Source organism: Gambusia affinis, linkage group LG14, assembly GCF_019740435.1.
Source record: "Gambusia affinis linkage group LG14, SWU_Gaff_1.0, whole genome shotgun sequence".
Taxonomy (NCBI): Eukaryota; Metazoa; Chordata; class Actinopteri; order Cyprinodontiformes; family Poeciliidae; genus Gambusia; species Gambusia affinis.
In genome coordinates this window covers 14,647,800-14,675,621 of record NC_057881.1, presented here as the reverse complement: position 1 = coordinate 14,675,621, position 27,822 = coordinate 14,647,800, and the positions used below count along the sequence as shown (strand labels likewise).

Below are 27,822 nucleotides of genomic sequence, written 5' to 3'. Positions count from 1 at the left end.
AACAATGAATAAAGTTATCTTTAAAATTAATTACTCAAGTGAAATCTAGACCCAACATTAGACTTAAATGTCAATAAAATCAATCTGGTTGTGTTGTTTCTGTCTCCTGCAAACTTTGCTTTAATTATACTTTTTTCTATTTAATCATAAGAAATCATAGTCAAGACAGAGAGAGTCATGAAACAGGAAAAGCAGTTTCCTGGAAAAAGAGGAAGTAAGTTTCCAGCCTGCAGATTTATAAAAATAGTTCAGACTATTACTTAGCATGAAAGTTTTAAAGAAAGAAATCTAAAGATTGTGAGTAATTGGATAAGATTCAAAGTAAAATACTTATATTAATATTGGTTTACTTGTAATAATACTTACACTTACACTTACATTAGTGGGTACTCTTACAGGTAAAACAAGTAACTGTAACTTTGATATCAAATAATAAGAATCATGAATTATTCTTGGTTTCTTTACAGAAAACATTTGTAATAACTCACATTAAGATTATAATAAGAGTAACTGATAAATTATGGTTATCATAACATTATAAATGAATGATAAATCAGAGAAGCTAAAGAAGTTATAAATGTGATTTTTACTCTGAACTTGAAATGGTGTAAAAGGTGTAACTGAAATTAAAGATCACTGATGTATTGGAGGTGGATAGTAGGTGAAAGGTTAAGGGAAAAAGGGGAACTAACAGGAGAGCAGAGATGGTCAACACCTTATTTGGAAACAGGAGAGCAGAGATGGTCAACGCCTTATTTTGAAACAGGTTGTTAAGCAACCTAAGACATTAACACAGACATCAGGACACAATCTCTCTAAGACAGTGATGGATGTGAGATCATCTGTCCAAGCAGTCAGCCAATGAAATAAGCACAGCAACAGTGCTAACCAATGCAAATGAACCAAAATCAAATAATCTATGGTTGCTGAAATGCAATGAATTGATGTTCTATGTGAGGAATGGCAAGGTGTGGGTGTCACTCAGAATCTGACTTCTCGGAAAAAGGGGTCGTGTCCTACGTGACCGGGTTGATGTGACCCAGGTCACAAGTGTCACAAGTGCATTAGTGTCACAACTGCATTAGTTCGCAATCAGGTTGATGTGACCCAAGTTATAAATGTCACAGGTACGTTATTGCGCAGTCTTCAACAGTCCCTAAGACAGAGATCTGAGTTGACGATTGGGGCCTGGTTGAATAGGCGGGCAAATGCAGGCAGCACCCCTGGTCTCTCTCTCTCTCTCTCTATCTGTGATACATGCCCACAAGTGCAGAAAAGTATAAAACCATGAGACCGAGGTGATATGATGTTCTTCGTCCCCGGCGCTGAGACTCGACACAAGAGCGGCAAGAAGACCAGCAGAGGACTACACCCTGGAACCAAGAAAAGCGCCTCACAAGGAGGACAACGGAGCTCCTCACGCCGGACCAAAGGGCGAGATCCACCGACCCACTGCCTTGGTTCCTCATTGGCTCTGCTACACTCTGCTCTCGACCCAACAATCTCAAATTACATCGCAATGGACTTGGGGAACTGAACAAAAGTCACAGGATCGACCAAGAGCTGTTCGGCTGGACGAAGCAGACAGTTCATTTTGTTTCGGGTCCAAGGAGAGTTTATGTTTCAAGGGAAAGACTCTGACCAAGGACTACAAGGACTTCTGTTGCCGAGATCTAGTTCCACCGATGGGTATGAGTTGTGCCGCATCCCAAAGCCTCATTTAACCGATAGATGACAGTGTAGGGAGGTTGTTAGGTAAAGGTTGAATTGATCTAAATTTTATTGATTTTCTTTGTATGGTAGTCTCAAGTAAATTCTGTATGCCTGTCATTTTCCCTGCTAAAGCTTGCTTAATAAATACATATATCTTAAAATTCTGATTAGGTTGTGGACATTGAAATTAATTGAGTCATTTGAATTAAAGTTCTTCTACTTATAGTAAATTCAGTATACATGATTCTAGTAATGTGGTGGCTTCAGACTTTCCTTTGGTGAGAGTAAAATAATGACCCTGGGACTTAAATCTTAGTCACTAAATATTATCTAGCCGTTACCAAGTGCTCGTTACAATTTTAGAAAGGGAACTACCGTTAACAGAAGTGGTTATTGAAGCTATGCAGCTGTGAGGCTACTCAGTTGATTGTTTCCTAACTGAAAAGGGTCATGACTTCTGGATAGGAGGTAGTCAGAGCTAGACGAATCCCTTTCGCCACCAGTTTAAATAGATTATCTCTTATAGATCTTGTTCGGGGTAAGACCCAGGTCTTAGAGATTTTCCGGACCTGTTAGACAGAGAACTGGTCAGTAGTCAGCCCGAGGAGTTGTGAGGAGAGGGCGGGGCTGGCTATTGCATAGTAACAAACAATATAGAATTCAATAAACTATTAAATGTTGAAAGTCATACAAAAAGAAATTATGACTACTGACTAAAAAGCATTTCTCTTTTAAAATCTCTTTAAAAGTCTTCTTATTTATTATCCCAATACCCTGAAAGACTAGACTTAAGGTTTTCCTCTGTCGCAAGCCGTAATGATAAACTTATTTTTGTGTTTTAATCTTCTAATTTATTATCCGGTACATGCATGCTGAGCTCATGCCAAAGGAAACATCCAGTCATGTGCAGACACACACTAAGACACTAAAAGCCGCTGACTCAATGTGCTACTTGTGCTGCAGAGGATCTACAGCGTGTGGATGTTTGATTCAGAGTAACAGGCCCCAGCAGAGCAACATAACACCCTGCAGGCCAAATAAAAAAATAAAAAAAAAGAACAGGCTGGTGAAAAGAGAACTCATTTTCAGGTGTGGCTGCCATTATAGAAAAAAGAGAGGAGGAAAAAAAAACAAAAACCTTCTGGAATAATGTGCAGAAAACGTGCTGGGAGAGGAATTTACCTGGCAAACTTGTGCTGGCTGAGTCCCAGGACGTTGCCTCTTATTTCAGCCACGATCTTGCTCTTATCCTCGGCCCGGCCGTGCTCCAGAACGTGCTGGATGACGTAGTTCCCATACTGGTCCTGAATCAAACCAAACCGCACACACTTTCAACCAAAATGCGAGGAGGACAGCTGGGGGATCCAACGTCACATCGGACGCTGCCAGATTCTGAAAATCCGGAGGCTCAGAGCGAGGAGAGGAGTCACCCTGAACAGCATTTGTTGTTTGTATATGTGTGTGTGTGTGTGTGTGTGTGTGTTTTACCTGCACTAGCTGCTCTGTGTGCTGATGGAGCTCCTCCAGTATAGGCAGCGTCTGTTCGGGAAGGCAGTGTTCGAGAATACGCTGGATGACTCGGCAGCCATATGGGTGAGTAGAGAGGGCGAAGACCTGCGACGGGAGTCATTATTCACCGTTAGTCATTTCCCATACACACACACACACGCACACGCACACACACATACACGCACACGCACACGCGCACACACACACACACACACACACATACACACACACGATAAGGCTGAGGTGAGTGAGCGCCGCACTAATGTTCTCTTTCTAAAAATATTTTCACGTGGTGCAGAAAGGAGCTGCAGCAACAGATTTATCTGAGTCTGTTCCTTCACATCCTGAGCACCGGCCCTGCACAGGGGAAGGCGAAAGCAAATTCCTTCGCCACTTCCAGCTACGTAAACAAATCTCAGCAGCCAAGCAGAACATATGCAGTTACACAACACACACACACACACACACACATACAAGGGACACCACACACGTCAGTGACATTTACTGTCATGACCGAAAGCTTTCATATAAACTCAATCAGTTCCTGATCATCTTCTGCACCATGTAGTTGACAAACTGGTCCAAAAGTATTCACAGCCCTTAGATTTATGCACATTTTGACAGGTAACAGCTGCAGACTGTCATTGATATAATTGGGAACAAAAATGACACATGATTAAGTCTGTCACGATTAATTGGTTAATTAACTAATTAACCAATTAATCGATTAGTTGTCTGATTAATTGATTTCCTTTATGATAATTCATATTTTTAGGAGCAATTTTGTTTAAAGATTTCAAAGGTGTATAATAAAAACATTATTAATGTTTTTTTATCAATGGTTCTGATTGTGTGCGTTTGTTTTTCATTTATTGCGTTTGGTTATGTTTCTATTTTTGCAGGTTCCTGGAAAACCAACAGTTGCTCTCGGCCTCTTCACTGCTTCTCTGATTAATTACATCCTTGCCTGTAAGTTTTGGTGGATGGAAACATCTCGGTAGATTGTATTTCGGGATAATGCTCCGTAAGCTACTCTTACTTTCCCCCTGTTCTCTAATCTTCTCCAATAAACCTCAAGTGAACAGAGCAGCTGCATCTACTCTGAGATTCAATCACATACCGGGGTTTCTATTTCCAAATTAAGCGACTTCTCAAGTCAGTTTTATTTAAGGGTTGCAGGAAATCCAACAGTCTCTAATAAAACAACAATTAACGTCTTGATGTTTGTTTTGACAGGCAATATAACAGCAACAACGAGCGAGTGTGTGTGTGTGTTTGGATGACAGCCAAACCCCGGAAGCTTTAGTGACTGAGCGAGGAAGGACTTTGAGGCGGAGCGCAGCAGGGACCCACCTGTCCCTTAAAGGCTTCGATGATGAAGTGCAGCGCGTGAGGCTGGACGCATTCGATGCACTTCTGCACGACGTGGTTCCCGTTCTGGTCCTTCACGCACTTCAGCACATGGCCGTCCAGCTCGCGCACCATGTCGCTCTGCAGGGGGGGGGCGGAGAGCGAGGAAGAATGTGAGGGGAGGGGACGTGTAATTGTGAGTAATCAAATATTTCCTGGAGGCATTTCGCAAATTCTCTCAGTGTGGCTCAGTGCCCAACAAATAACCCTGGACTTTTAACACATGCCCTACTGGGAAATCTATTGGGGTCCATTAAGGAAAGATTGATAGTAGCTTTTCCCCCCGCCTCCCCTCCTCACAACACACTTTTCTAAAAACACAAGATTTGAGCAAATTTACATCTTGTATGGACTTATTTGTCTTCCTACCTGCAGTTCTGCATTTGCATATAAACAGAGGCATTATTTGTGTGAATGCAGGGAGCCTGCTGTTCCACCAACAAGAACCCCACACTGAAGATGAAGCACGCTTTCAAAGCGAGAGGCGCACCTCTTCATCGTTTTAACAGATCTACGAGGAACCCTCGCAGCTTTACGAAGCAGCGCGGGGATGATGGGTACTCTGGCGCACCAGGAAATTAATCACTCTCCCCGTTTCAGTGCAACACAGTGAGACGGGCGGGACTGTACTTACAATGACCTGCTGCTCCGAGGGGATGAACTCCAGGGCTTTCTGGATGACCCTGCAGCCGTACATCTGCAGGGCCAGCGACAGAACGTGACCCCGGATTCTTTCGGCCAGAGCCAGTTTCTGGTCCAGGCTCCCAAACTGAAACGAAAACCAACCCGTGACTTTTCGTTATCGCAAACAAGGTTCGTTCAACTTTCACCACAGCAAAAGAAGCTGTTTTCAAGGTAAGCTTTCCAAAAAAAAAAAAAAAAGGGCTAAAACGATTAATCTGAATCGATTGTTGAAGTAATTGTCAACTGATTTTGTATTTGATTAATAGTTAAGTCAAAAAAGTCAATTTGCAGGAAAAACAACGTTCTGCAAAAAAATAGACACATTTTTGCATTTGCAACTGCCAAGAACTCCTCAAATGGAGACCGTTTGAAATTCTATGAAAACTAAATCTCTATAGCATCTGTAGCTATCCAAATAATAATTAACATACCAGCCCTGCACTGTGTTGATGTTGAGCCCAGCAAAAACATCAGAGTTTTTCACATTTTGATGTAAGGATTTTTTAAAATCTTTTTTTAAGATGCAGATTCGCTTTTGCTACAAATGAGATCAAGCGTACATTAAAGGAATACTATGGTATTGTATTTTAGGCAATACAATGTTTGTTTTCTTATTTTAAAAAGGAAATGATTTGTTTGTTTGCATCTTTTAATGCATATCTAATAGTGTGTAAAAGAGGCTTAAATTAAAAATATGCAAAATGTGCCCATTTTAAAAATTTGATTGTCAGAATAATCCATAGATTGCGAGTAAACTAAAATGTGACATTTTTTTTAAGTCTCACAAATTAAACACAAAAAAATCCCAATTTTAATAACCAACTTATAAAAAATAAAACCACTATTATATCAGTTGCACAGAGCAATAACTCATTGAGCAATTTGTGTTCATTTAAATGACCTTCCTGTTCAAATTAAATCCTTAAATAGTTTAAATTATTATCACTTTATACAGAAATCAAGTACTTTCCAGGCCCTGGAAACACCTTATGGAAGCATTTTCAAACATTTCAAGCACCCTTACAAACCCCGAGTGAAGAACTGAAGGAGTCTGATTTTCACACCAACTCAATCTCTGCATACCTCAAAGAACTTCTGGATGACGTAGTTTCCAAACACGTCCACCATGAGCTGATAGGCCGCCTGCAGGATCTCGCTGAAGACGAGCTGGCGCTCGGCTGAACTGGCTCGCTCCAATTTTAACTGGATAAACCTTTAAAAGTGGTGGTGGGGGGGAAACAGAAGAAGGAAATGAACACAGATGTACTTGTTGTCTTCCTCAATATTTAATTCTCCATTTGCCTTCGGAAGATGGAAAAAGACAGATGTCTGAAAATCCACCCGGCGCATCGAGAGGATTTACAAAAGTTTGCTTGGCAGCGGAAACAAATAAAACCGGCAGAGCAATAAAGGGAGACAGAAACGGCTCCTATATCTTTAACCTGAGGGAGCAGCCAGACAATATGAGATGAATTTCAGAGTGGGAAGAGCGAATAAAGAGGGAGATGAAGGAGCTGAGCAGCAGGCTGGGAGGTGAAATGATGGATACCAGGCAAGGATGAAAAACAGACAGCGATCCAGAGGAGAGAAAAGGTTCTGGAATGAGAGGCCTGGACGCTTTGGGTTATAAATAGTTCATCTCAGTGGAAAGCTCAGCCTCACTGGTTAAAACTGGCCCTAAAACAAGGAGGGTGGTTTCCACGGCAACAAATTATAAACAACCCTCACAAAGAACAGAGAGGATACCAGATAATTCAGCTGTTAATTGTAGTATAGACTTTATGACGGCATAAACTGAATGCACCTGAATTATGCCCACCGGTGTTACAGTCTTATTTGCTTCTACTCAGGTTGTAAACGAGTCATTTAAAAGTACAAAGCATTTTAGTTTAACCAGTTGGTCAGGAAATGAAAGTTTTATACCAGATTAAAGCTCTCAGAGTTCATTTCTATCTGCAGTCCCTGACATTCTAAACTCTCACTGCATCAGGAAAAACAGCAGCGTGTTTTTTCAAATATAGATGTAAAAAGGGTGCGTTTCATTAAGAAAGTCGATGCTAAAAACACCTATTTATAAAAATTTGAAATGTTAAAGTGTACTGTTCGAATGGGTTTGCTTGTTTTGAAACACAAACAATAAATGTCTCCCAGAATTTTTATTTATTTTAATTCTGTGTCAAAGGAACATTGCACGAGTTAGATTGTATATTCAGTTAGAATTTTATTGCTTAAAATCTGTTTTCATTTTCACTGGATTCATTTAAAATCGATCACAGAATCAGCTGTTACTGATGTTTCGGACGTCAATTTCAGTCTGTAAGACAGCTGGAATAGCAGCCGCCTTTCCTCCGAGGAATAAACAGAGATTTAGTGGCTCATATAAATATTTGTAAGAAGAATGAATTCAATGTTTTTTTTGTTATGGTGACTCACAGGGTCCAGTGATCACCTAAGATTAGGACACAGGCGTTAAACGCCGAGTACCTGCTGCCGTGCTGGTCCTGGCTGAACTCCATGATGTGCCCGGCGATGTCTCGGAGCTGCAGGTTAGGGTAGCGGTTGTTCCTGAAGTCCTCCAGCAGGCGGCTCCTGCCCGAAGGCATCACGTCAGACATGCCGTAGCGTAGCCGTGACGACGGGAAGAGCTGGCTGCTGGGCGAGAAGAGGGAAGAGCCGGAGCTGGCTGCGCTGCGGTACTTGGCCTCTGCTCCCGGGGCCGCCGAGATGAAGCGGCCGCTGCCGTTAGTCAGGCCTCCTGTGGGTCAGACGCAGTCAAGGTCGTCATGGTTTCAACGACAGGCTTCATGCGAGCCGGGAAATTGTGATTTATATCTACAGGAATGTAAAATCTTCCGTGAAAACAAGAAAAGGGCAAACAAAGGGCTCTTGGATAGAATGAACTTTCAAATTTATGCAGCAAGATTCTGATCAAATTAATTTCTTAAAATGAATTTTATTGCTGTGTTAGACGTTATATCATAAAAATGAAAACTGAGCTCTGCAGCACTGAGACAGGGCACTGGATGGCAGCACAACCTTCAACATGCCTTGACTGGGGAAGAAATATCTTCATAAAAAGAGGATTTCCAGTGTTCCTGTCTGCTTCAAAGCTAAGGATATCCTAACAAAACACATCTAAAGTCTCTCATACAGCCCTGCTGATTAAACCAGTTCATCTGCAGATTAACTGTACTCTCCCTTACTGTACAAACACTTATGTGACTACAAGGGACTGTGTACACAAATCTACATTCACGTGTAAACATCCAGAAACATCTGCACCACATGTTTAAGGTTTGGTTCAAGCTTGGAAATGAGTCACACCCAAAACATGGGCCTATTTACTTCCTGCAAAACATGACCTTTAATGCTGCTAAATGGCTGCTACGCCACAGCGGAAAACACTTGAGAAATAATGGAGTTAGGTAATCAATCAGGGTGATAATTAAACCATAATGAGGCTGTCAGTTCGGCTGGCATTTCACCAGAGTGCAGATGACCGAGTTCTGTTTTAATTTGTCAGACGTCAATCAGACCAAAACGAGTCTCAGTGGTGAGTAGCTCCTAACATCACAGAAGAAAAGACGGCCATCTTTTTATTAGTTGGTTTGGAAGAGATTGTTAACCGAGTCAAAGCTCATTTAGAGGCTCGCTTTTAAATGCTTTAAGGTAAATAAAATCAAAGGCACTTACCGAGATTGAGGTTGGACGAGGAGCTGTGATTGGACAGCGAGGGTGGGGGTGTGAGGGAGTGGGACGGCCCCTGGTTGGGGAGCGGCATGCCCACCGGGCCGGGGGATGGGCTGAAGCCCAGGGTGCCATTGTAGAAGCCCCCGTGACCGATGGGAGTGAGACTGGATGGGGTGCGCTTGTACAGCTCGCTGTTGCCCGTCAGGGAGTCCCGCCTGGAGCCACTGCCACCACTAGAGTTGGCCACTAGAGGGAGACAACATCTATCATCACCATCTGAGCTGGGATCATCAATCAGCTGTGTGGTTTGTTCACAGCTGCAAGGGAAGAAAGCCTGGCAGATTTAATGTAATAACTTAAGTAATTACATTCACTTAAGTTACTTTAAAAAAAAACAACAACAAAAAAAAACTTTAAGGAGTATTTTTACTAGGCAGTACTTTTATTATTATAATATAATATTATTGTGAAGTATTGCTACTCTTACTTGAGTAAAATTTTCCCTACCCACTAAATGAAAATCCATTATGTTTTAACCAAAATTTCCCCAGACACAGACATGCAGTTTTTGTTAAAGTTTCATATGTGTTTTTATTGAAAGAAACCGATTTTCAAAAATGTTCTTTTGCCTGATTTTGTTACTTATATAAATTGTCATTTTCATCCTTAAAATACCCAAACTTCCACTTCAATTTATATTTTGTTCCATCCGATTATGTAATTTGTAAATATTAAATGGTACTTCCGTAGACTTTTTACTAAATATTTTTTTATTCTTACTTGATTAATGTCTTGGATGGCTACTTTTACTTGAGTAAAAACATGTTGAAGTAGTGATGCTCTAACTTTAGTACGATTTTCTGAATCTTGAACACTCCTGTGTGACCTGTGACACTTACTTCTCCTTAAAAACACAATAAAATATGTTCATTAGGAGAATTGGTCTAAACTTTTTTTGACTTCTGATAGCTTTTTCTTCATTTCATATTGAGCACTTCAAATTTAAACAAAAACTGTTTTCTATTTCTAAAAATTCTGTTGCATAAGTGTGCACACCTCTTGAACTTTTCTGCATTTATCACGTTACAACCACTTTGTTTTAAGTTTACGATTTTATGTGACAGACCGACACAAAGCAATACATAGTTTTAACATGTAGAAAAATGATGTAGTTTTCATCATTTTTTTATTCACCTATAAAATGCTTAAAAGTGCATTTTAAATGAAACTATGACTGGGCCATCGTAACACATAAACATCCTTCATTTCAAACCACTGCAGCTCTGACTGAATGTTTTATTTTTCCTGCAGGAAGGTCAGTTTTTGCACCACAAAAAAAGATTTTCTTCCAGCCTTGTGTCCTTATCTAGTAAGGAAAAGCATTTCCACAGCACAGTGCTACCAACACCATGCTAAGAATCATATGAAATGTTAGCTTTATTGTGCAGGTCAGAGTGCTTTCTTATGTTTGTTTGCTGCGTTTTCTACAGTTTAAAAGTTTAAACTGAATTTCTGATAGCTACTATGCTGAGTTTAACTTAAAAGCAACATAATGTTATTTACTAATTAGATGACTTTCAAAAGCAATTGGTAGCCAGGAGGATTTTATTTAGGAACATAAGGGTCATTAAATAATTGTTTGTCTCACTTTTCCCATTTTGCATGTGGAAAAAAAACATGAAATCCAGGAATGTTTTCCCCTTCAACCCAAGTTATTTCCCTACTTTGTGTTGCTTTTTTTTTGCAGAAAAACTTTAAATACGATGACATTTGTGGCAGAATGTGGAAAAAGGTTCAAAGTGCAGCAATGCATGTGAAAGACTCTGTAAATGTGGACAATCTAATCTCACCTGCGGTGCCAAAACCTCCCAGCGTGGCTCCCAGAGTGGCGCCGAGCGAGGAAGAGGTGGGCTGGCTGAAGCCCAGCGAGGCCGACCCGGGTCCCGGCTGGCCTGAGCCTTGTGAGAACAGAGAGGAGCTCTGGGAGGAGGAGCTGAGGGACGAGGAGCCGTAGAAGGAGTTTCCTCCCAGTGCGCCGCCAGGGCCGCCCTGCTGCTGAGGCTGCTGGGATGTCATGGCACGAAACGGACCGTTCGCTCCGCCGCCCAAGCCCCCGTTGGCACCTCCGGCTGACGCTGCTGCAGCTGCGACTGGAAGAGAAGCGACACAGGGTAGATAAAGAAGGGATTTAACAATAAATTAAAAGCTTATTTGTGTACCCTTGTGCTTCATTTGTGTGGCTGGTGCATCAAAACACAAACCAAATCACATTGTGACTGAGCAGAACTGACTTATGGGGGCGGGGGGGAATCTACTAACGCACCAGAAGATAAAATCTCATAATCCCCTAATTGCAACCTCAGGTTGAGTTCGACGTTCACAACGTGTTTATGATCTGCTGCTTTGTGTTTGAGCTGAGCTCGCTTTCATGCGCTTACAGTCAAACTCCACGCTACCTGCTTGTGCCGCAGAGGGGGAGATGATGACGGAGGCAGGGGCCATGAGGCGGACCGGTCCGCTCCTGGCTCCGGTGTTGACCACCAGCGCCCCCGTCTGGTCGTAGTAGGCCGCCGGTGCCAGGACCGGGTATCCTGAGAAACGGAGAGCAGACCCAGCATGGCTCCTTCGTTATATGAAGTGAAAAACTCCTCGTTTGAACATCCCTAATCACCGCATTTGCATAACAGTACTGTAAGGGCGAATACATCTGCAGAAACTAGCTTCCGCAGCAATAGAAGCCATTTGAGGAATGTTGTACTAACCGGGGACGCCTGCTGCTAACCCCTGCCCAAAGGCAAGCGCTGAATTTACCGCTGCCGCGGCAACCAGCTGATCGTTCTGCTGACCCTGCTGACCCTGGCTGGGGGTCAACGGACGCTGGTTTCCTCCAGCTCGCATCACCTTCACAAAAATCACACATAAAATGTTACCAGAAAAAGAGCGAGATCTGGACTCAAGAAGTAAATAAAATACTAAAAGCTCAGAAAAGCTACATGTGTACACTACAAAGATGCGTAAATGTCTATAAAATGGAAATATGTTGAAGAGAATAAATCTGTAAGTTAAACAGTTAAAGGAGAATGGAGCTGGCACTGAAAGAAAAATTTAATTTCTTTAATTTCTTTTATTCTGTGAAAATTACAATTTTCCATCTCGTCAAGCATTTTAATCACTAAACAGGAGCTGTGAGAGAATCACTTGCAGCCGGCTGTTGTTTTAGAAAACTGACCTGCTGCTGGTTCTGCTGACCCTGTCCTGCCGCCTGCTGATTGGCCGAACTGTTGGCTGCAGCAGCCTGCTGCTGGAAGAGGTTGGCAGGATAGACCCCCCACGGGGTCACGCCGTAGTACTGGGGAGGCATCACTGCAGGACCTGCAGGAAACGCGAGAGCAGAGAGGTTAGCGGTGGCTCTGCTTATGAAGCTGAACAAACAGAAATTAAAACAAACATTTAGCACTAAAGGGATTGTTGGTTAAAGATCGGTGCAGCGAGCCGCGTCTGACCGAGAGTAGCTGCTGCTGCCAGTCCCGCTGCGTAGGGGTCCGTCCCTGGAGGAGCGGCGCTGATGATGTAAGGATTGGGTACAAATGCTGGGGCGAGACCTAAAACAGGAAAATGAAACGATGAGTATGAAGCAGTTCACACTTTAAAAGAAATCGGCACCAGCCAGTAAACGTCTCATTGGTAGCGTTTCCCTTACATCCCTATATTGATTTGACTGTTGATGCAAATATGTTCATCACAATCCATGTTTTGCAACTCAAAGTGTTCGGCACAATGTTCAAGCTTCATGCATAGGGAGGTTATGAAGCTAACGCAAAGTAATAAAACACAGCTGGAAGAAAAGCCTGAAGAATTAAAATCAGCTTTACTAAATTTATTAGGATAAAATAACATTCTCTCAGGAGGTGAAACCGATTGGTCACTTGAACTTTGTAGTTATTTTGAACATGCAAAATGTCAGCGGAAAAGGGAAAATAAGAAAACAAAATATTAGTCAAACACAAAAACTTTCATATCCAGTTCAAAGAGGAGTAGGAAGAAGACAAAGCTTATTAAATTCTAACCCCAATTGCAAGGTCAAAATATGTCTGACTTTATAAATATTAACAAATATCTAATTTTTACTCAATGTCAAACTGAAAAAAAGTTATACCTGTATATTTATTATATTAAGCTCCTGTAAGATATCATACAGCAACATTCATCTTCACCAAAATCTTTTCTTATTCTACATTACAAATAAACAAATTGGTTTCGCCTCGTCTTACCTTTGCAAAAAAAGTAGAATATATGAATGATTTTAAGAATAACTGTGAAACAGTCCTTAAATTGTTAAAAAATAAAAAAACTCATAACCTTTTCACTAAGCATTATGCCATCAGCATTTTATAACTGTGCAGACGATGTTGGAACATCTTCATCGAAGACGACCTGAACAAAGTGTAATATTGCTGTGTATTTGTTGCTTGGTGCTTTATGTCATCAAACTGGAAAAGCCAGAATATTTCTTGTCAAACTGAATTCTGTCAGACGAGGCGCTATCCAGATACTATCGGCATGTGTCTGGAAAAGTAAGAGTAGGTGATTTTTATGAGAAACGGATATGAAACGTGGTGAGTCGAGCAGAAACACTATTGAATCAATATTTGAGTGGCAGAGGACTTCCTATTCCTCGAGCTTTCAGACAACACCAGTCGCTAAAGAGCTCTGGAGGAGCTCGCTCTGCTTTTAAATTGTGTGACAGCATTTTGGGAACTTGTTAAGGGAAAAAAAAAAAATAATAATAATTAAAACAACCATCAGTGGAGTGATGTGTTAAAGGGACAGGTCACAGTTTCATTCATTCAGCTGGGACCGCCGTTAGACGGTGTTATATAAACACCAAAATAAACAGTTTAAAAAAGTGGTAAAATCAGTGCAGCTTCAGTGTGAACAGGTAAAATGAGACTTACCAATGTGAGGCTGCTGTGCAGCTGCCAACGCGTACTGTTGCTGCTGAGCGGCCGTCAACTGCTGCACAGCCAGAGCGTTGTTTCTCTGAAAAAGCTGAGAACATCATCGCAGTTTAACGTCAACTGAGGCGCCTGGAGAAAGCCATCGTGTTTCTCTCAGCCTGCAGCCTTTACCTGCTGCTGGTTAGTGTAGTCAAACAGGCCCACAGTGGGTGCAGAGTCCATGGGCATCTGAGAGTTGTAGTCGAACTGAAGCGGCTCCATCACCGACTCCATGGGGTCCATGGTGACGCCTCCTTGGTCCACCCCGGAGAAGTCGTCAGGGGGTTTGGGGCCTCCGCCGCCCCCTAGCGGTGTCAAACCTTCGGCCCCAACCCCTCCCGGGCCCCCCAGCAGGTCGCCCTCGGGGCCAGGCGGAGGCATGTTGCCAGGGGGACGACTGCGGGGACGAGAGAACGCCATTGGGTCAGTTTTCCCGTCTGACTAGCGAGCGCTGCTCTAAGGAGACCGATCGCAGCGTCTCTCACCCGAACTCCTTCACGTCGACGTCCAGGCCGTTCTGTACGGGCAGCCCGTTCGGGTTGATGACGTCGTTGATCACGTCGCTTTCACTTTCCGTTAGCTCTTTCAGCTTCTCTCCCTCGAACGTCGTCTTCGGCTTCTCCCTCTTCTCTTCCTCCACCTCTCCGTCTCTCTGTCCCTGCGTCACGGAACGCGGACGAGGAAATAATAAACACAATATAGAATATCCACGCAAGATCTGTAAGAGTGTTCACGTAATCAAGCTGAAGGGCTCACATATGGTCCTTTCCTGAGGCAGGGGTCCAGCTTATCAGCCGGTGAGGACGACAGGACGTACTCCACCATGCTCACCCCCAGGCCACCACTTTCAGAACGCGGGGACATCACCGATCCCACCCCGACTTCACCCCCGCCGTGGAAGCCCTGCCCCGGCCGACGGGACACCATAATGGGCTGAGACACAGAGTGATCTGTCGTAAAAGGGACAGAGACGCAGGATTAATGCAGGTTTGTCTCGATAACTTCTGCTGGACGGCAAATTGTCCCAGAAATTATTGCGATAAATGATAATATTGACCTCTTCAAACCATTTTCAATTAATATGACAATAATGAAATATTGATGAAAGTACACACTCTCAAAGATAATTAAAAAAAAAGACCTTTATTTCTAAAGAAGATTTAACAGTGGAACTGGAAAACATTTGAAATACCCAAAATAAACAACCAACCAAAATAACAATAATTAAAATGGATTATGACATTACAGTATCCAAAATGGGCTGCACAGTGGCGCAGTTGGGAGAGCTGCTGCATTGCAGCAAGAAGGTCCTGGGTTCGATTCCCGGTCCGGGGACTTTCTGCATGGAGTTTGCATGTTCTCCCTGTGCATGGTGGGTTCTCTCCGGGTTCTCCGGCTTCCTCCCACAGTCCAAAACATGACTGTCAGGTTAATTGGTTTCTCTAAATTCTCCCTAGGTGTGAGTGTGTGTGTGAGTGGTCGTGTGTCCCGTCCGGAACGTTAGCTGGAGATAAACACCAGCACCTCCCGACCCCTCAAGGGCCACGGTGTACAGATGGATGTAGCCAAAATTGCAATTAAAAACATAACTGTTCAGGTTAGACAGGGAAAACAGGCAAAAGTGGCTGGAAGTGCAAACTAACTATTTCATACTGAGCTCCTTCAAATGGTGGCTTTTCAACGATATTAAAGGGGAGCATCTCTTTAACAACCTTCTCTTTATTGCACTCATTTTAATCGATCGTTTTGCTTATTGTGACATGCTCAGCAGGATGCAGAAGGAGACGTGCCTCCATAGCGCTCCAACCGCTTCCCAAGGATTCCAAAGACAGACGGCGCAAGTCAGAGAAGCACTTTTAATCACGCGCTTTTATTAGGACATAAAATCATTTTAATAGAAATTAATATATGCACGATTTTTTTTTTCCTTTCTGCTTTTGAAACATGAACATCCTGTAAAATATCTTCAGAGGACTTCCAAAAATGCGCCCAGCCTCATGTTAAAACCTGCAGAAACGTCTACAGTGAGGATGTTTTCTGCTGTGGCGCCACAGAGCTTCAAAGAAAGCAGAAAAATCTTTAGTCATGTCTACAGAAATAACTACGCTGAGCTGAAGTGAGGCAGCAGGATTTAGCTTGATTTCACTTTGATGTCATCTTTCGATTCAGACAGGGATCTAAAAATAAAACCCTGTCAGAGGTGGTTTCTGCATATTAAGGAACTGTCTTGAAAGACAGTTCCTCTGCTTTAATTTCGATGGCTTTGTTCTTCACAGTATCAAAAAAAACCAAAAAAAAACAGACCGCTTAATACCTGAGGCACCCCACGCACTGTCCCTCCACTGGTCCAAGAAGATCCCTTTTGGTCCATCCTTCCCAGAGTCATCTGCTTCCCAGAATTTCTTTCCAGTTAGGAGCTGCTGTAGAGACACAGGGGAAAAAAAGCGTTACGTAAAAATTAAAAAGACATTTGAGCAGAAAGGTAAAAGAAAAGTCTGCCCTAAGGGCTGTAAGAGTCAAAGAAATCCAGGTTGATCTTCCTGGATTTCCCATATTATGACTTTTTTTTTTTCTTTTTAAAACAGTATTTTGGTTTTGGCATCTTACCAGCAGCCCAGATATATACTATGTTATTAAATCTTTGCTACATTTCAGTTACATGAGAAAAAACGTTTTGAGAAACTCTGTGACCTGCATATGTGAAACATGTTCTGTTTAAAGGAGAACAAATGTTGTGTTTGTAGGCAATAAAAGTGCTTTTTACAGTTTACATTTTAAACAACAAATGATATAAAAATTCATCCTGATAGAAACACTTCAAATTTACGAATGACTTTTATTTTATTGACTTTTACTTTTAAGATGTGTGTAAATCACATGAGCCACAATTCTGTCTAGAGGATCTTTCCGAAATCAAAAGGTGCACAGACAGTTTGGGGTCGCCTGAAGACAGGTACAGAAACCTGGACCTAACTCACCTCTCCCATCGATCGTCCTTCTAAAGCGAGAGCCTGGAAGTCCTGATTCAGCTCGTACATGGACCGCACCTGAACATCAAAACAATAAATACATTCTAAAAAAAATACAGAGTCATAAAATCAACGGAAATGTGTACTTCCCAAAGAGCCTCTTAAAAAGTTACTCTCTGGTTAAAGCCTGAAATCATATGAAAAGTTCCCGTTTTGCAGCTCTCTTCTGCCACACTGAACGTTGATTTTGTTTTGTCTGGAGAATCATGAAGCGCTTCTGATAGAAGAGACCATTTGGGAGACAAATTGCATTCCTAAAAACAACTTTCTTCTTGTTTGTTTTGTTTTTTTTAATAATATTTTTAGCTGGCTATGTTTTTTATTTTCATTTTTCTGGCAGTAGGTAGACAGGAAGGGAGCAGAAAGAAGAGGAGGAAGACAACCATGATGAAGACTACAGCCTCTACCCACTGAGCCACACGTTGCACCAAAAAAGCAACTTTCTTCTGATGCAGTTATCCAGGCTACAGATGCCACCTAAACACTTTTTTGGTCAGTAAACTAGTACTTCCTTCTTAATGTTCCTCAAGTCATTTTGTTGTGAAACCAGAGAAGTGATTTTTTTTCTTGGTTACAAAAAAAAAAAAAAAAAGACAGATTCGATCAAATATGTACACACCTGACTGTCATGGATGTTGTCTCCAGTGGGCCAGCGATGTTTGCCAGGCTGCTCGCCATGCTGCCGCTGGAAGAAATAATCTACCATGGCATCGTCCTGGGAACGTCCAGCGCCCGCCACACCCTTCGGTTAAAACACAGACAGAGATTATTACCGCCATATTGTGATCAAATTGGCAGAAATCTGAGCTTCTGTGAGCGCAAACATGTGGAATATGCCTCCAGAGAAAATAAATTTAGCAAAATTCAAATCCTGAAATGCATTTTAAGATCAGAACTTTTTTTATATATATATCTATAACTATGGGGCAGGCAGACAAAAAATATTCACCGGTCAATAACCAGTTCAGGTTTCATCAATTACAAAACACACATTTTGTTGCGTAAACTTTGTGCTCATTGAACAATTGAGGGCATCAAATGTCGATCACAGCCTTGATCTAGGCAGAAATTTTCTAAACGACACAAAGGAGGAATTAAAGGTTTATTTCCACTTATGTATCAAAACATATGACCTTAACCTTCCTCTGATTTACTGAAGCTAAAATAAAGAACAGGAAAGGGTTTCATTATGTTCTACAGGCCAAAAAATTGAGACTTTTTTGGTTTTGACGCATTTAATGAACAACCTGTCCCCCAGATTTCTCATTACTTGACCTGCGATCATCAGTCGGGGTCAACCGAGGAAAAATTCATCCACAGACTGACATTTTCTGGGCTTGCATCATCTAAACCCGCAATGAGCCGACCAGGGCTGCATGCTGATGCATAAGAGTTAGACACATACTAACAGAAAGGAGCACTTTTCCAAATAACAGGAAAGATGACTTCCCCGCTTACTCATTCTGAGTGTAAACACTGAATTCCCCTGAAAAACATGTCTGCCACCACAAGTGGTCAAACAGCTCTGGAAACAGATGGACTTAATCATCCTCTTACTCACAAAAAAATGATATTAAAATTTGACTTACAGTGACAGCTGTTTAATATTATTATTTTAAAAAAAGAAAGTAGGTTCCTTCTTATGAGATATCCTAAAAGTATTAAACCAGATCAAATAAGGCATCTAGCACAGGACTGAGGCAACAAGAGTCAGATCTGGTAACCACTTCTTAGATCATCAACTACAAAAGGTATTTTTTGTTTTTTTGTTTTTACTACACATTTTTGGCATGTTGACTGTCCTGTCTGACAACCAGTCGCTATGGTTGTCAGAGCAACTAAACTGTGCTGCTTACACAGCAGCACCTCAACCAACCTGGGGAAAACAACTAAATGTTTGTAATCTATGTATTACTTTATCCATTTGTGAAGTAATACTAACAGTTTCTACAGCTCGTTATATAGACAGTGAAGAATATTAACTAAACTTTTAGTACATTTTCTACAAACTGACTGTGAAAAAGTCTCTAAAAGATGTTTTTATTTAATTGCTGATTGCAGTACAGAAGATGCAAGTGGTTTGTAAAGATAAGACGCATCTTAAAATGACAGACACACAGAACGGATTAGGTTTACAAAAAAACAAAAAAACATGAAGTGAAGCACATTTGTTGCAATATAATTTTTCAGTTCCATTAGAGAAAACCTTAATGTATTTGGTTTTTAATCAAGTGGCATAGTGTGGCATAATTCGTGTTCAGTTTTAGTAATCATAAAAATATGCACTTATTGCTAAATCTTACTGCTTGATGAAGGATCTGTAATGCTGTGGGACTGTTTTGTAAATGTTGAGTCATCCCATCCCATCACCTAGCAACCCCAGCAGAGCTCCAGCACATTTGGCTGATGGAAAAGACAAATTGTCTTGATGTTGTCTTAACCATTCAGAAACCACTTGCTGAGTCCTTGTTGGTTGTGCAGGAGGTTCTACTAATGCTTTTCAAAGATGTACAGTTGTATAATTGTGCCTCTGTTTCCAGCCATTTTCACCTGCGAGCGTAAACGTTGAGTTGGTGGGCGTGGCCAGCCGCAGCAGCAGCAGCTTTTTGGAATTTAAAGTGACAAGAGGTCCTAAAACAGCTCATTCTAATAGCTCATTAGTCTCATTTTAGATCATTTTGTGCAAACCATGTGAAGAGCATGTTTTGTTTAGCCCATAGACCTATCCTAACCTGTTCAGGGAAGCATAATAGGTGACCTTTACGTCCTAAACTGGACTCTGAATAAATATGTAAATGCATAAGGAAGTAAATAAGCTCAACTTTCCCGCTTTCTTTTTAATCAGATGCATCCATTGATTTATGAATGAGTCAAAGCAGAGAGGAATCAGAGTGGTGGGCATTACCTGCTGACTGGGGGGTGTGGCCTGAGGGGTCTGTCCAGTTGGGGGGGCATGTCCTCCGCTACTCAGCACCACAGGCATGCTGGGAGATGTACTTCTATGGTGGGGGCTGAATGAATCCTGCCAGAGCACTGCTTTCCTCTTCAACACACACACACTGCTCATTCCACCACAGCCTGTTCAGATAGAGACACACACACACACAGACACACACGTGTTAGAAGACGATTATTGCAGACTGGTTCAATAGGTTGTAGAAACACACATTTGATCCGTCCAGAGAAGTTTAAGATGATTCCTACTGATTTATAGGCTGCTACAAAGGCCAACCCGGAAATTCGGAGCAGCTGAACAAAAAACAGTTGTTGTATTTCAACCCAAAGTGAAACTATTAAAATTTTATTTAGTAATTCTGTATTTCATTAGAGAAACTGATATTAAAGGCAGTTTATCAATATAAGTCTATATATTTTCAATCAATATCACTTTAAAACAGATGTCTTAGTATACAAATACTGGCAAAGCTCTTTACAATGCAGACTGGCATTTCCGACCTCAGATCAATAATCATAAACAGACTATAAATGGGAATTAGAGATGCCCGTCCACAGAAGTCGACTAATTTTGTACCTGGATTGGAGAGCTGCATTCATAAATTCAGGGAAAAGCAGTTTTCTGTGCTTTGCTGGCCAAAAATGACCGCATGGCAGGTTGTATTAAAACAAACAGCACAGAGGAAAGTAGCTCATTATATTACAGTGATAAAACAGCTTTTTGTTTTTATCTTCAATTAGTCAGACTAAAATTGAAAATCACACAGATTTGCAACATGATGGGGCGTGCCGTGGTGCGACCCACGCTCGGAGGCTGTCAAGGGTTCGACTCCCAGACCCGGCGATGTTTGCCGCATGTCTTGCCCCCTCTTCCCCTTTCCTGTTAGCCTACCTTCATATAAGGGACACTAGAGCCCACAAAAAGACCCCCTGGAGCGGTTAAAAAAAAAACACCAACAACAAAAATTTCCAACATGATGCTGGCAACATTTTTATTTGTCGTTGGTCAATATGAGTCTGCCTCCAGCTCTTAATGAGGCTTGTTCGCTGCTTCAGGGCTGGAGCCAGAGCTGGATGAAAAATAAATAAATAAAGTGTGGGATACTTTCAGCTCCACAAATTTTAGGTTCGGCTTGAAAGCGCTGTTTGAAAGATACAGTAGTCAGCTGAAAAGACATATCAGCAATTTCACAAGTTTAGTTCTGTAAAGGGGTGTAGAGTAGATCCCCAACTATTAGTAGTTCAGTATTATTTCGGTGAACCGTAACTCCAAATTATTTGTATATTATTAGTTATTTGCGAAAATTCACAGACTTTTCAGTTACAGGCTGACGTGTACAAAGCAGCCAGTCAATAGACACATGATCAATATTAATAGGTAATACGTGCGACAGAATATTTAATAATTTCACTGAACTCTGATCCGGAATCGCACAGCATTCTGGGGGATGTAGGCAGAGGAAAAAGCTTTAGCTGCTCAACTTCTCACGGTGGCATCAACTAATTCACTCACTCTTTGGTTACCTCGCAACAACCTGTTGAGCAACTTGTGGTTACTTAGCAACAACCTGTTGAGTAGGTTGCGCAGCAGCAGCTTAAGGTTTCACCACCGTGCCTCATAACTGGAGGGTTAAGGAGGTATTCAAGTATCTCAGGGTTTCCCCCGGTGTATTATTAAGCCTGGCGGTCCACCAGGCTTTATTTGCGGCCCCGCCAGGCTAAGCAGTTTATTTATTTTACTAGGGTTTTTTTAATGTCTGCATTTTTTTTAAATGAATTTATATTTGAAGTTTGTCATCATTTGTTTTTAGTTTAGTTTTGATGTTGCTGAAATTGTTTGTGTGGTAATGTATTTTGCTATGTTTTTTCATAATGTTTGTGAGATGCTATAGCTGATGAAGCAGTTGATTTGAATTTTGTGTTTAATTTAATTTTGTCTTTTTGCAATGTCTGAAAGCAATGATTTAATTGTAATGTTTGGAATAACTGAGGAACCTTAAACAAACAAATATCGGTATTGGCAATAAAATAATAAAAAAATGGATCGTTGCATCCCTACAATTCAACAGTGATGTTTCTCCAGTTAAAACAGTGCAGGCTTTACCAGATGGACATTTTCATGGATGTGGTTGTTGTTCACTTATAGTTTGCACTCATTAAACAATGTGCTAGTGCTGGATAATAAAACTATTTCAATAATTTATCAATAAAATAGGTAAATCCCAGTGGATTGAGAATAAGTCTTGTTTACCATCTTCACGTATGGATGCATCACAAATCTCAAAGTGTTTGTTAAAGACTCTCGCTGTGTGTAATGTACTGTAATTCACAGTCCGGATTGGTCAGGTTTGGTCAGGCCGAGTTATTTTGATTAGAAGGTGGAGAGGATTAAATACGGCTGAGGTGACTTAAACAGTCAAATTCTTGTTTGGTTTAGTTTAGATCGGAAGCTACAAATCAGATAAAAACTGATGATGTACATCAGGACTGGAACATGAACAACAGAAATAATGGGATGAATATTACAGCTCAACGACACCATAAATACAAGATGCCCTGTGGGTTTTAGTTGGAAAGAAGTCCACACAGAAAAATAAAGGAATAAATTAACGTTTAAAGAGACCAATGCGTTTTTTTAAGCCACTTTATACCATCTACATGTGGGGAAGGAAAAAAGTAATGTTTTCCATATAAGATTAATTCTTTGAAATGTGGCCCAATGACAGCAAATGAAAGAATAATATGATAATGAAAAGGTTAGACGCATAAAACTGAGAGCTTTACTGTCATAATCACTGTGACCAACATTTTTCCAGACCAGAGGAAGATTTGGGCAAATGTGAACCAGATTAGCCAAGCCCTATAAAATCCATTATTTTTTGCGGTTTTCATTTAAGTGTCAAATTTGCTCTCAATTCATGATTTGGGATTTCTCCACGTGATGAAAAAAATAATTAAACTAAAGGGGAACCAAAATGAAGAAATAAACTGATTTTATTGGGCTCCAGGTGCACGTTTGATTTAAAAGGTGTTTGCATAAAAAGCATTGCCAAAATAATTTTACTAGTACATCTGCACAATAATGAAAGACAGAGGAGGCCCACCCTGGACATTGATTCTACCACTAACACAAACATCGGTTATGGCAGTCACGCAGGGCTTTAGGAACCCAGATGCAACAATAATCATTTAGCATCTGGGTTAGAAAAAGAGCCGATGTAGAATGTAAGGTCTCTATATAAAAAGGAAACTGCCCCCAAAACCAAACTGGCTGTGATCCCACAGGCAGGAACAACTACCACCAGGCATTTTCTGACAAAATGGAAGTGAGAGAGTCCGCAGTCCCACTCTTCTTTACAGAACAGTTTTAATCCATCCACAATGAGGGTTTTAGAGAAAAAACAGTCTTGTTTAATGTCCTGTAACAGCATCTCAGATGGATTTTAAGTCCAAACTTTGACTAGGCCACTCCAAAACCTTCCTTTTGAGCCAGCAAGAGGTGAACTCGTGTGGATTGGACCATTGCCCTGCTGCATGAATAAAGTGTGCTTGAGTTACATAATGAACCAAAAGCCAAAAATTCTTGTTTATGCTTTAGAGATGATGGTTTTATTAATAAAGGCTAATTCATCGAGGTCCCAGACCATAACACTGCCACCACCATTTTTTACTGTGAGTATGCTGCTCCTTTTCTGGCATTCCAGTTTTATTCCAGAAAAACTAACATCAAAATGTTTCATTCTTGTCTCAGCAGCTGACAGAAATTTTTTCCCAAAAGTTCTTGGAGGCCTCAAGATGCTTATTAGAAATAGGTTTTTCTTTGGCCTTTGAATGTTTTGACATTTTTCGTCTACACTTTGACCAATAATGTACTTTCGAAACAAATAAAATTAGCGGTCAAGTCAAAGGTTTCCCAAAGAAGTCCAGCTAATATCAAAGTTAGCTTAACGTTAGCGTCACAGGATAATGAAGTCAAATGATTAAAGGGATCAACTTGCTATTGAAGATTAATTTTAGCCACAAGATGACACAAACTTATTTAAAAAGGTGACAGTAGGTACATAATCCCTTAACTACATCTAATCTAAAATCCGTGACTAAAGACAACAGATTGAGTCTACAGTTATACAATTATTTACATGTTACAACAATTATTTGCTTCATACATGATATGCCCTAAGTCACTGATTAGTTTTTTGGTTTCTGGTCCTCATAGTGCTGTCAGCTGAAAAGCTTTAGTTATGAAACTAATCCAAAGAACAGTTTGTGGTGAGAAATAGCTGGAGATAAATATTACCAACCATTTCAGAGACTTTGCTTTTTAGTGCCACCACAAGAGTAATCACATGTAAGATTACAACAACTTTTTTTGTTGTTATTTGTTTAAAAGCAATTCTTCCGTCTTCAGTTTTTCTGTTTATTTCTTTCAGCACGGGAATAACAGGAAAAGCAAAGGTCAGTGCCTCCAAAGTACAGTGAACAGCTCTCTCAAGCAGAATAACTGTCAAATCTGTTTGCCTTATCTATTTGTACCAAATAAACTCGCCACTCAGCATATTGCGCAAATGAAACTATTTTGGGGGGGGGGGGGGGAAATAACGCTATCCAAGAATGTGTGCACGCAAGAGCGAGACTACTCGCTTTATTTGCAAGATATGGAGCCAAACTGGTGGCTGTCTTTTTGAAAAGGTCAGAGGTGGCCTGGTTACTTAATCAGGGGAAAGAGTGAAGGCCGTGTGGTGATTAAATGCAGTTTTAAATCTGAAGAAACACGTGCGAGTTATGGTTGCAGACACAGTGACGCGCACCGTTTTTGTACGTCTAGAACCCTATTCGGATTTTTTTTTACATTCCATCCACAAAATGTAATGGATTTTAGTTGCATTTTTATGTGACTCACCAAAACAAAGTAGTAGGTAACTGAAGTAGAAGGAAAAATTACACTTGATTTTCAAATAATTTGGACAATTTACCTCAGTGATGCTGAGAATATTGGTAAATATCGCGATTAGCGTTGTGTTTGACATCCCTATTATGATTTAGTTGAGATGTACTGTACAGCGCCTTAGTGGGGATGTAGTTTTTCAGCAAGTACATGGAAAGTGATGAGGGCAGATGGGTGTAGCTAAATACAGTGTAGACAATAAAACCTGGAAGAGACTTCAAAGACTCGATGTCGGGGCAAAGGTTCACCTTCCAGCAGGACCACGAACCTAAACATAAGAGCCGGCGTTACAACGTAGTGGCTTCAATCAAACTCACACTCAAATCCAATCCAAAATTTGTGGTAAGATTGGAAAATTCATCTTCACAGAGACTCTCCACTCTGACTGAGCTGGAGGTATTTTTGAGTGGGATAGTGGTCAAACATTTTTAAGCTGGTCAAAACAAACCCCAGAAAACTGCTTTGACACAGTATGGCTGCACAACTGTAAATAATATTGTATTATCGCAAGTGAAGAACTGCTAGAACCACAGTAAATGTTCGCTAATTATTTAAGTGCCAAGTGTTCCAGGCTGTCTGTGACTGCAGTGCATTTGGTGACATTCATTATGTGTTTATTCTAAGTGATATTACTGCATATTGCTTGTTTCTCTAATATTGTTTAGCCCCCACTGTATAAGCAAAATACATCATTCACAATTTTTAAGTGCATGTTTTAAGTCAACTTCACAGTTATGCACTACTTTGTGTCAGTCTAACATATAAAATCCCAATAAAATATTATAAAGTTGATATTTGAACCGTAACAAAATGTGAAAAAAGATAAAGGAGTATGGCTACTCTTGCAAGATGCTGTACAGGTCATGACAGCACTAGTGGTGTCCAGCAGGAGAATAATTTGTGTTTTACAACCTCTCCCTATCCAACAGGCTCTAATCTCACATTAGTGTCCCTACAGGCCAAGAAGAAGTGACAAGCAGTCCTTTTTAAACTCATCCATATATAGTAATTACCTTTGTGTGAGCCTGTCTGACACTTTGGGTCCTCTGGACACACACAGCTTAGACAACTATAACCACCCTCAAACATATAGCCACAAACCAGCCGGCTAAACACCTCCAGCAGCTAAAAACAAACCAGCCTGCCAACTGGTCATTCACAAACCGAGTGCAGCCTTTGTTTTCCTGTTGCACTCTTCATTCAGCAACAAGGAAATGCTAGCTCTTCATTCCAGTTCTCTAAACACCCGGAAATCCAGCGCACACGGCTCGGTGTGCTCTCAGTTCACCCCGGCACCCGGAAACGGGCAGAGGTTCCCAGTCCAGCGGGGTTAATCATTCAATAACCGGGTTCAATCCACCGCATTCCGGGCACAGACAGGGGTGTGACAATCCCGACCTGCGGCTAACAACAGCTACTGTTTGGTGGCTCCACACACAGGCCACCCCGGCGCACACACCAACCAAACAGAAACCGTAGATGCAGGCTGAAAAAGCTTCACGCTTTCCAGGGTTTCTTTTCATGCACTGGCCTTCGTTCACGTCGGTTATCCGTGAGTTACGGAGGGTTCACTGCCCGTGTCTACCAACAATAACACGGCCTCCCGTTACAAGCTCCAACCGGTTGCAAACACGGGCTTCTAGCAATGATTTTAACAGCCTCTGTAGCTTCACGGCTTCATAATTATGTTATAGATAAACACCCGAGGGGTTTTACGTGTCTGGCGACCCAGTTGTCTGGGTAGATAAAGCTGACGCGGATGCTAACAAAGGCCCGAAAACTGTCTGGAGCGGAAGACCGACACAAGGGGAGGAAGGAGCCAGGCAGCAGAAAGGTGCACTGCCGCTCCAGCTTCACAAAATCTTCTTATTTCACCACTTCCTGGCCCACTAAAGCTGCAATATCTGCATCGGGACGTAGATAACTAAAGTCTGGAGAAACAGTGGAGAGAGTCAAGGAGATACCTACCGGCGGAGAGGGTGGATGGTCGCGGATTTCGGCCCCAGTTTCTCTCTGACACCCCGGGCTTTCACTCCGACAACATGGCGGCTCGACGGAGGAGCAGGCAGCAGCGCCGCATGACGGGAAGGGATGAGAGGGACCGTACGGCTCATTGCGCCGGTATGGCAAGCCATAGCAATATCTAATCAAACCAAACTTCTAAAATTGTACTTTAGCTATAAATGATACGTTAATAATACTTATGTGGGTTAAAGTGCATGACTAATATCCTCAACAAATGGGAAAAAAAATTAGCATTAGCATTTTGTATACATTTCAGCACCAGCCAATGAAAAAAATAACACATCAAACTATCATTCAAATTGCATTCTGGATTAAAGAGGTGTATTTTGAACAACACAAAAATGCTGAAAGGACAGAAGTTGTCCTTTTTAGTTTAAAAAGGATAAGAGCAAGTAGAAGAAAAATATAATTTCAAAACTAAATTCCAAAATACATCACCTGCTCAAATGTTTTGGCACTTAAGTGCAAATAGTTTTACAAGCAAACGGAGACAAAACGATCACAAATTGTTCATAGACTCAGAAAAGCATATTCTGACACATGGAATCAAGTGACTGGTATATAATTTTTTTTAAATATGAACTTGCAGACTATAAAATTGTTCAAGTTTTAATTCTGTTATAAATTTTGAGTCTTGCCTGAGCAATAGGCGTCATTAAACTCTAGAAATCCTGTTGGGACTTTTGGTTTTGACGTGCCACTCAATGGTTATTGTGGCTTAAATTGCACATTCTCACATCTACAATTTGGCGTTACCAATCAACCTAACCTTTATGTTCTATGTGGCAATTAACCTTATGCACACATTATATAATGGTACCGAGAAGTAAAATGTTTTTAAAATGAGCAATCAAATACAATAATG

General features: G+C 41.2%; 1 protein-coding gene across 4 annotated transcripts in view; it reads right to left on the bottom strand.

Annotated features, from left to right (window-relative positions):
* Window positions 1-27,035, bottom strand: part of pum1 (pumilio RNA-binding family member 1) — a 30,694-nt gene extending 3,659 nt beyond the window's left edge. Inside the window, exons 1-21 of one of the 4 annotated variants that reach the window (XM_044138650.1) lie at window positions 26,901-27,035; window positions 19,938-20,110; window positions 17,652-17,774; window positions 16,982-17,050; window positions 16,318-16,423; window positions 14,760-14,953; window positions 14,489-14,661; window positions 14,136-14,400; window positions 13,962-14,055; window positions 12,510-12,608; window positions 12,236-12,378; window positions 11,769-11,907; window positions 11,463-11,597; window positions 10,857-11,156; window positions 9,010-9,252; window positions 7,801-8,071; window positions 6,400-6,529; window positions 5,267-5,401; window positions 4,576-4,713; window positions 3,202-3,327; window positions 2,896-3,017 (exon numbers count right to left, since the gene is read on the bottom strand). In XM_044138650.1, coding sequence (XP_043994585.1) covers window positions 2,896-3,017; window positions 3,202-3,327; window positions 4,576-4,713; window positions 5,267-5,401; window positions 6,400-6,529; window positions 7,801-8,071; window positions 9,010-9,252; window positions 10,857-11,156; window positions 11,463-11,597; window positions 11,769-11,907; window positions 12,236-12,378; window positions 12,510-12,608; window positions 13,962-14,055; window positions 14,136-14,400; window positions 14,489-14,661; window positions 14,760-14,953; window positions 16,318-16,423; window positions 16,982-17,050; window positions 17,652-17,774; window positions 19,938-20,099 — 3,167 coding nt within the window. In that variant the 5' untranslated portion in view covers window positions 20,100-20,110; window positions 26,901-27,035. Of the gene's footprint in view, window positions 1-2,895; window positions 3,018-3,201; window positions 3,328-4,575; window positions 4,714-5,266; window positions 5,402-6,399; window positions 6,530-7,800; window positions 8,072-9,009; window positions 9,253-10,856; window positions 11,157-11,462; window positions 11,598-11,768; window positions 11,908-12,235; window positions 12,379-12,509; window positions 12,609-13,961; window positions 14,056-14,135; window positions 14,401-14,488; window positions 14,662-14,759; window positions 14,954-16,317; window positions 16,424-16,981; window positions 17,051-17,651; window positions 17,775-19,937; window positions 20,111-25,137; window positions 25,155-26,896 lie in introns of those variants that run through there. The other 3 variants (XM_044138653.1, XM_044138651.1, XM_044138652.1) reach the window with 3 other exon arrangements.
* Between the last annotated feature and the right edge of the window lie 787 nt (window positions 27,036-27,822).